Source organism: Borostomias antarcticus (assembly GCF_949987555.1).
Source record: "Borostomias antarcticus genome assembly, chromosome: 27".
In the NCBI taxonomy this organism is placed as follows: domain Eukaryota; kingdom Metazoa; phylum Chordata; class Actinopteri; order Stomiiformes; family Stomiidae; genus Borostomias; species Borostomias antarcticus.
This window is the reverse complement of record NC_140260.1, coordinates 7,960,947-7,970,557: the sequence shown is the minus strand read 5'-3', so window position 1 is coordinate 7,970,557 and position 9,611 is coordinate 7,960,947. Positions and strand designations below refer to the sequence as shown.

The following is a 9,611-nucleotide window of genomic DNA, read 5'->3' as shown; positions in this document are numbered from 1 at the left end:
GCGCAGCCTCGGAGGCGCTTGGCCAGTCGAGGAAACGTCACCAGGACTGGTTTGACAGTAACTCTATCGAGATACGGTCACTCCTCAAAGCCAAGCATGAGGCCCATAAAGCTCTCCTGTCCTGCCCTGGATCTCTTACTCTGAAGGCCACCTTTACTGCAGCAAGATCTGCAACCCAGCGAGCCCTCCGGTCGATGGAGGACACCTGGTGGGTGCAGAGGGCACAAGAGATCCAAAACCTAGCAGACTGTAACAACACGCAGGGCTTTTACAATGCCATCAAAGCCCTGTACGGCCCCAGGAAGCGGGCGATTGCTCCTGTCCGATCAGCTGACGGCTCCACTCTTTTTAAGGACCGTCATGAGATTCTTGCCCGATGGGCAAACCATTTTCAGACTCTTCTCAACCTCACCAACCCTGTTGATCCTCACATCCTGGATAACCTTCCAGACCTGCCAACAGTTGCATACCTTGACACCCAACCACAGTTCCATGAAACCCGCCAAGCCATTGCGGATCTCAAGAACAACAAAAGTGCAGGACCCGATGGCATTCCAGCAGAGGTTTTCAAACACGGAGGGTATCTCTTCACACGCCGTCTGCACCTCCTGATTGCTAACATCTGGGAACATGAGACCCTCCCACAGGACTGGAAGGATGCCAACATTGTGGTCATCTATAAACAGAAAGGGGACAAGGCAGTCTGCGGCAACAGCCACGGAATCTCTCTCCTCTCCATTGCAGGGAAAGTGCTGGCTAAGATCATGCTCAGTAGACTAGTGAAGCACATATCAGAAGCTGCACCTCCAGAAACACAGTGTGGCTTCCGGAAGACTAGATCTACCACTGACATGGTCTTTGTCTTAAGGCAGCTACTAGAGAAATGCAGAGAGCAGCGCAGAGACCTTCATATAGCCTTCATTGATCTCAGCAAAGCCTTCGACACCATCAATCGTGAGAAGCTCTGGAAACACCTCTCCAAACTTGGGGTACCACCCAAGTTCCTCACCATCCTTCAGCATCTACATGATGGGATGCAAACCAGGGTCCTCACTGGAGAACTCCAATCAGAGTTCTTCGAGGTGAACATTGGGGTGAAACAGGGCTGTGTCCTGGCTCCAGTGCTATTCAATCTTGTCCTCTCTGCCATCACCTGCCTCTTCCATCGCGCCCTGGGTCACAAGGAGGGTGTTCATTTAGAATACCGTCTTGATGGCAGCCTCTTTAACATCCGGCGGCTCCAGGCCTACACGAAGACAAAGTCCTGTCGCATCTGTGAGCTTCAATATGCTGACGACTGCGCCATTGTAGCACACAGCCCGGAGTCCATGCAGCACGCCCTCAACACCATTTCCAGTCTCTACCAGTCCTTCGGCCTACAAGTTAACATCCAGAAAACCGAAGTTATTTCCCAACTCATTAACCAAACCTCACCACCCCCCAGCTTCCACATAAACGGTGTTTCACTTAAAACCGTGAATTACTTTACTTACCTCGGCTCCACTCTGTCCTCATGCAGCTCCCTTGACACGGAAATACACATCCGCATCAATAAAGCCTCATCATCCTTTGGACGCCTTCGCAGCAGGGTTTTCGAAAACCAAAACCTGAAGGTCAGCACCAAGGTTGCTGTTTATAACGCAATATGTGTCTCCACCCTGCTCTACGGGGCAGAAACATGGACTCCATACAGCCGGCACATCTCAAACCTGCACTCCTTCCATATCCGCTGCCTCCAGAAGATCCTTGGCCTCTCCTGGGAGGATCGAGTTCCACACAAAGAAATACTCCAGAGCACCAACTCCATCTGCATGGAAGCAGCTGTGGCCAAGAGACCCCTACGCTGGATAGGGCACACCATCCGTATGCCAGACCATCACCTGACCCGCCAAGTCCTCTATGGCCAACTACAAGGAGCTAAGCGTGCAGCTGGCGGACAAAAGAGACGCTACAAGGACGACACCAAAGTCCTTTTAAAGCACTCAAACACCAATTCCACGCAGCTTGAAACTCTCACACAGGACAGATCAGCCTGGCAGTTGACCTGTGCCAGAGCAGTCTCACAAATCCACCACAAAAACTTACAGAGAATGGCTGAGAGGCGCACACAACGACACCAGCGGGCGGCCGGTGTTCCTTTGGCATCCGGGTTCCCCTGTTCCACCTGTTCCCCTGTTCCACCTGCGGACGAGTGTGCGGCTCAAGGATCGGCCTCAACGCCCACGAGAAGTGGCACCAGCGGCGACATCGCTGACCCCCCCCCCCCCACCCTGAAGCAAGCGTCATCATCGGACACGATGGACAGCATTGATGGTGTGTGAGCGTGTGCTTGTTGTGTGTGTGTGAGTATGTGTATGTGTGCATTTGCTTGTGTGTGTGAGTGTGCTTGTGTGTCTTGTGTGTGTGTGTGTGTGTGTGTGTGTGTGTGTGAGTGTGTGTTGTGTGTGTGTGTGTTGTGTGTGTGTGTGTTGTGTGTGTTGTGTGTGCATGTGTGTGTGTGTGTGTGAGTGAGTGTGTGTTGTGTGCGTGTGTTGTGTGTGTGTGTGTGTGTGTGTGTGTGTGTGTGTGTGCGTGCGTGTGTGTGTGTGTGTGTGTGTGTGAGTGTGTGTGCGTGTGTGTGTGAGTGAGTGTGTGTGTGAGTGTGTGTGTTGTGTGTGTGTGTGTGTGTGTGTGTGTGTGTGTGAGTGTGTGTCTCCTGACCTCCTGCTCAGCGTTGACCTCAGCTCCACTCTTCAGCAGCATCTCTGCCACCCTCTCCCCCTCCCTCACCCTGGCGGCCATGTGCAGAGGGGTCTCCCCATCCTGCACGCAGGGGCAGGGATTAGCTCAGCTCAAATTCAAATTCAAAGATGCTTTATTGGCATGACCGAAGACCAGCGTTGCCAAAGCAATATATGACTAGAAAATCAACAGGAACAAATTGTTTGTCAGTCAGAACAATTATATGTAGAGTGGAATAATGGCTTAAGACTACTAGTAGTATGCTCTTAGTCACTTGTTTTAGAAAGAAGATGCACTTGTGAGTTCTGGCAAGTAGTACATTGGCTTTTCCTATGTTAAATGCAATTATTGTTAGTCGCTTTGGATAAAAGCGTCTGCTAAATGACTGACTGTAATGTAGTACTAGTACTACATCAATTAGTGTAGTCAGTTATCGACAAAGATGATTGTTTTTCTATTTTACATTATCTTTTAATGTTTTATTATTTTACTCTTATTGTTTCTTTTAAATCAGTTCTCACTGTGTTTACATGATTTATGTTTTTATCCATCTCTTTGTTTGTAAAGCACTATGTGCTACATTGATTTGTATGAATGATGCTATAGAAATAAAATGACATTGACATTGACGTTGACATTGGTTCTACTGATCTGTTGGCTACTATAAACTTGAGTAAAATGAGGTCTCAAACTGTTCCCCGGTGTTGACGGAGAAGTGGACAGAACGGGACACGTCTCTCCAGAATGTCTCGGGTCCTGACCTGTCCTCCTGCCAGTTGGACCCGCGCTCCGTATCCCAGCAGCATCTGGACCACCTGGGGCTTGCAGCTCTGGATGGCCACGTGCAGCGCGGTCAGACCCAGCCGGGTGGCACCGTCCACCACCGCCCCCTTCTGGAGGAGAGCCCTCACTACGGCCACGTGGCCACGCCGCGAAGCAGCATGCAGACACACCGCACCGGACTGGGGGGGGGGGGGGGGGGAGACAACGAGGACAGGAGGAGAGAGAGAGAGGGGAGGAGGGGGGGGTGGAGGAGTGGAGGACAGAGATTGGAGGAGGAAAGGAGGAGAGGAGAGGAGGAGAGAGTGGGGATGAGGGGAGGGAGGGGGTAGGGGGAGAGGGAGGGGAGGGAATGAGAGAGAAAAGGAGAGAGAGACAGGGTGGGAGGGAGAGGAGCAGAGATGCTCAGTTACTGTACATCTACAGTGTCGCCCAAGTGGAACACATTGGTTCTTACTGAGCATGTGCGGTGGGACATAGCGGAGTTCCTGTACAGGAGTTGCTACTCTTGCACTTTGCCTTCAGCACTAGATTATGCTCTTAGTCACTTGTTTTAGAAAGGAGATGCACTTGTGAGTTCTGGTGAGTAGTAGTACACTGACTTCCTATGTTTAAGCCAATTATTCTACGTCGCTTTGGATAAAAGCGTCAACTAAATGACTGTAATGTAATGTAATGTAATGTAATGTAATGTAATATAATATAAGGTAATGTAATGTAATGTAATGTAATGTAATGTAATATAATATAATATAATATAATATAATATAATATAATATAATATAATGTAAGGTAATGTAATATAATATAATATAATATAATATAATGTAATGTAATGTAATGGAATGGAATGGAATGGAATGTACCTTGTTGGGCATGTGCAGTGGGACGCCCTTCTTCAGCAGGGCCAGTGCAGTGTCAGGATGTCCACACTGGGAGGCGATGTGGAGCAGAGTGCTGCCGTCCTGAGACAGGAGACGGGGAGGAGCAGGGTTAGAACGTAAATGTGAGGATGTGTGTGTGTGTGTGTGTGTGTTTGTGTGTGTGTGTGTGTGTGTGTTGTCTCCCTGAAATCCCTGTGGTGTTATGGGATTACAGTACCGGTCATCTCCAAGGATGCCTCTACGCTTATGCTCTCGTGGAATTTACCCTTCAGAGAATTGCACAATACGTGTGAGCTACAACCGGTAATTCGAACAGACACGCCCGATCTACTAACGGTCTCCGTCCCAGAGCTCCCCCTGTTACAGCCTACTGTGACGTCCCTCTGTGACCTAGAGAGAGACACCCGCTTGTAAACCACTCTGGTTAACGACCGCTCTGTTCCTTATTGACAGCTGTTACGTGTCGGGTAGGAGGATTAGCGATAAGTATACTTTTATCGCAAGGGAGTATTAATCACATTGAGTCTAGAATCAACCTTAAAGAGCTTGAGATGTTATACCTGGACAGCTTATACTTTTTGCATTACAGGACATCCAATAATAATGAATAAAACTCAGTCCCTTTAGAGGAAATTTTAATGAATGAAATGATTAAATGGTTATACAAGATTTACTTATTACACATAGCCAGCCACCATGAGCGCACAATTGAACATAATAATAATACCTTAATAAACAGAATAAACCAAATCAGTACTAATTTTAGGATCAAAATACAAATCATGTTAAATTGTATGTGTGTATATATAATCTAAATTGTGACCGCCGCTGGTAATTTGGTCCTCAACTAGGCATTTTCATTTTTCAGTTTTTTACAGATTATGAAAGTGCAGATTGTAAGCTTTCAAATGAGGTCTCATACATTGAAATCTGAACATATTTGAAGAAGATATGCTTATTTGAATGCTAGTACTGCCAAATCAACTTAGCTGAGAAATCTCCCTCCAAAGTTCTCCAACATTTTCACACCTCTGACTGCCAGGTAATGGGCGTGAACAATGGCCTGGTAACCCCTCCCCCAGCCACTCCCCCACTGGACGATCTGTCATTATCTGTCAGAGTGGCTGTCAACTTGGGGTTTTAACTGAGAGTGGCTGCCAAGTGAGGTGCTCTCTCACTGATGACCCCACACTCTGAGTCAGTATTAATCTTGTGTTGTGAATGCAGTTAAGAACAATATAAGATGAAGTTCAAATTTAACGTTCTTTATTGTCACATACATGATATAAAGTACAAGCATAAGTAGTTAAGTGTACAAAAAAAGGCAACTGTCTAAGTGTTAAAGTGTACAGTCAGTTGTCTGTTTTATAGACAAGGTGCATAGTGTTCATTGTGATCAAGTGTACAACAAAGTAATAACAGTCCCCAGCTCAATACTCAAGGTAATAACAACAGTACTCAGCTCAGTATTCAATATTCTAACAACGCAGTCTGTGCAAGTGTGGGCAAGTCTGTGCAAGAGAACAAGCAACGCTTCAGTATACAAACAGGAAAACAGGAAAGGCTGTGGCCTTTCTCCTGCAGTGCTGTCCGTCCTGATGATCTGCAGTGAATCTACAAGCGGACAGTCTTGTTCTGAGCTGCTGTGGAGTTTGGCGGGGGACATGTGACGTCTCGTCCCTCATCAGAACAGAACTCTCTGATCTTGTCAAAGAGATACGTCTGTCTGGCCATGTCCAGTCCGGGTGGGGCTTGCACAAGAAGACCTTCTCTGGGGGGCAGGACATCAGGCTTGCGCAGCAGCTGAAACTCGACTGCCGGTGCATCACGGTGTTCTCTGGCCACAACCATGCCAGGTCTCTCAGTATCAAAACTGCAATAGAATAGAAGGAAGAAAGTACATTAAACTATTGCCCACAGTGCTGGCACTCCATATAGATAAAATAGTACCAGAATGTGTTGATTAAATAGACTAGCTAATGCATGATAGGATGAACGTATTCTCACCTGTTGTGCAAAATCAAAGCTGTAGTGCATAGTGATCTTCTTGCTGGCTGGTATGGAGGGGCCCAGGGAGAGCTGCAAATCCTCACCTTTTTGCTCATCCTGTAACCAAAACAAAAAACAAAGGTGTCAGACTACCATACCTCTCATGCTCTCTCATTCTGTTTCTCTCTATAATATAGCTACCTAGCTCGATATTAGCTGCCTCGCTGGCTAGTTTAGGAACAAAGGGCTAGCTCAGCTAACTAGCATGTTAGCTAACGTTAGCTAGCTAGCCTTTGTTAGTTTGTTATGCTAGCTAGACTTAGTCACTTGTTTAGAAAGGAGCTACTGCTAAACGACTAACGTTAATGTAATGTAAACAGCACAGATAGTATAAAGATCAGCTTACCCCAAAGCAAAGCAGAATGCTTGGCAGTGTTGTGAATCTGCTACGTCGTTCGCGTTGGCTTGGTAGCAACATGCTTTGCTGATACAGTCATCTCTGTATCACAGGACATCAAGAATAAACTCCGTGTACGAACGAGTCCTGCTCTGCTGGAGTTTTAGCTGCTCTTAAAACTCTTTCCATGTTCTGGATGCCATCCCCGTCTTCTCTTTAGCAAAAGCTGTAGCATCCTTGGTAAACTTGGGACTGAATGTAAACACAGCTGGCGTGCTGGGGAAGGGTGGGGGCGGAGAACCCAGAAGCAATAGCCAATGAAACCAAATCATGCTAATCGATCTGCCCGCCCCCAAGCCCGGCTCGAAATCAGCTAAAAACGAGCTTAGTTTGCAGACTAATTAAACGTATTTCGTGAACCTAAAACTGTTGTCTGTTATAGTAAGTAGGTTCTTCACAACTTCAACTTTGGTAATACACAAAAAAACAAAAAACAAAAAAAAACGTTTTTTTAGTTATTTTGCCCCCTAGCGCATTTCGGGGTTTGCCGAGTTGCGGACCAAATCACCAGCCGCTGTCACAGTTGTAATCTAATAATAATAATATATTCTAATATATATATAATAAGAATTTATCCTGCCAATGAACCTATGGTTAACAACACATAATAGTAAATATAAAACATCACCTAAAACCCAATTCAAAGATCAAAAATATGAAAACATGAAAACCTGTATACTATGATCGAGAGAGAAGATAATAGGATGTGGGTGAAATAGGAAGCACCTGGCCTAGCACTCCGCTATCCCACGGACCACAATACAGTTCTCACCAAGGCGAGGCCCCTCCGGTTGGAAGGGGGAAGTTGGATCTGTCGCAACGGTCCTCTGTGATGCAAATGACTGGAACTCAGGTTCACTTCGGCGTGGAGGAGACGACCGTTGGGATGCCGTTGGAGGAGCTGGGAGATTCTCAGCCGGATCTTCTGCTTCAGAGGGTTGGACGAGGCTCGAGCAGTGTAGTCATCTCATCTGACTAACAGTCACAAAGTTCTTTTATACCCCTTGCTCTCCCTCGAGAACCTTCGAAACCTTCAACCGGTGAATCTTCAGCCTCTCACCATATATGGAAGCCACCATTTTGTCCCATCTCAGCATGCCGTCAATGGAAAGTCCCCAAGCCACCATTTTGTACATGTGATCGTAACATGCCTTGGAAAAGTACTAGGAATCCAGAGATACTCTCACATGAGAAACATATCTCTGGAATTCAACAGTTGTACTTTGTTGTCAATATTTGCTTTATCAAAACAGTAAGTTAGTAGAATGTTCAGTCCATAAGGCCAAAAGTGCTCTCAGGAGAAACGCACCCTCAGCTGATGATTCTGTGTGCAGCGCAGCACGGCCGACTACTTCACTTCCCACCACATCCTGTTTCCTCTCTCAACCGTTCACGACGAACCTAGCAGGCTCAAAGTCGTTACTATAACACACAAGCAATCATGCAAAACATACTGTAGTTATCCTTTATGGCTTCTTTCTTTCAGAGTTTTCACAATATTACTTTCAAACAAATCATTTCTTATAACTAAACTTAATAACATTTCTATTACATCTTAAAAATATAGTTTATGTATGTGTAAATGTGTATATTTGTTCTTTTGTTGTTGTCCTTGTCTGTGTGTGAGTGGAGTGTGTTCCTTGTCTATGTGTTCACATGTGTTTGCTCCTTTACATGTCTGTGTATGTTTGTCTTTACTCTAAATATACCATACTGTAAGCTTGTAGCACAGCATAATTAGCACATTTCAACAGATCAGGTTTGCATTTAACAAGGTTCTTATACGAAAGGATCTGTCAACATCCCCTGCAGGGCGGTTATACACTCATCTGTCCCCCCACTAACAGGCTCAGTGGCTTCCTCAACGGTGAGGTCAATCACCAATTCGGTGGCCTCCTCAACGGGGGGGGTCAATTACACTCTGCTCTGTATTTCCCTCCCTTGTGAGGCCCATGAATGGATCTCTTGAATAACCCATATTGCTTCCCTCTCCTGTAGGGCCCATAAATGGATTAGACGAGCAACCCATAAGAGCTGCCTCAATGCTGAGGGGTTCAAAGGGTGTAAACCTTTTTTATGGTTTTATGGTGATCAAGTGATTTAAAGGTCCAGTTTGGCTGCTCTGGCTCTTGTTTAACCTTTGCCTGCTCTGGTTCTGGTTGGACCTCGGCCTTAATAGCCTTACTCAATCTCCTTGCCTTGGCTTCTCTGTTCCTTTCCTCCAAGATGACTGACCTTTCTTGTTTTGTCATTTTCCTCCAAACATCCGTTGGGATCCTGACATGAAACTTCTTTGCTTTGACCTTGTCTGCTTTCACTAACCTTTTCCTAGTACCTTCGTCTGGTACCGCTTCCCTCCCGGGAATACTAACGGTTGATCCCCAGGCAGGCGACCCTGTGGTTTTGGCGGCCAGGTCGACACCCCCACCACGCCTGGCTGGGTCATCCGTTACCTGATCCATCCCCTCTCGGGGAGGATCCAATGAGGACAATATCGCACTAATCCTCAAAACACTGCCCTCAGGTAAGTGAGTAGAAATGCGATATTTCCCCCGGTTTGGACCATATTCATAGGCCCAACCCAACACTGAGACGGGTCGAAAGACCCCATCTCCACAGTTGTCTGGCCCTCCCGGCCATTTCTCTGCCCCCAGCAGAGACGGCCTGACAACACGGGCCGTGAGCGCTAGCTCTCTCATTGCACCTTCTCGGTAGAATTTCATCATCCATGGCGAGCCTGGGTGAATCAGGACGCCATGAAGAAGCCAGTCATCTGGCCC

The 9,611-nt window shown here is 46.7% G+C and overlaps 1 protein-coding gene across 1 annotated transcript in view; it reads right to left on the bottom strand.

Annotated features, from left to right (window-relative positions):
- trpn1 (transient receptor potential cation channel, subfamily N, member 1) overlaps positions 1 to 9,611 on the bottom strand; it is a gene marked incomplete at both ends in the record, with an annotated part of 72,510 nt that overhangs the window by 27,216 nt on the left and 35,683 nt on the right. Inside the window, 3 exons of the mRNA XM_084459338.1 lie at positions 2,701 to 2,802; positions 3,483 to 3,683; positions 4,368 to 4,466. Coding sequence (XP_084315464.1) covers positions 2,701 to 2,802; positions 3,483 to 3,683; positions 4,368 to 4,466 — 402 coding nt within the window. The remainder of the gene's footprint in view (positions 1 to 2,700; positions 2,803 to 3,482; positions 3,684 to 4,367; positions 4,467 to 9,611) is intronic.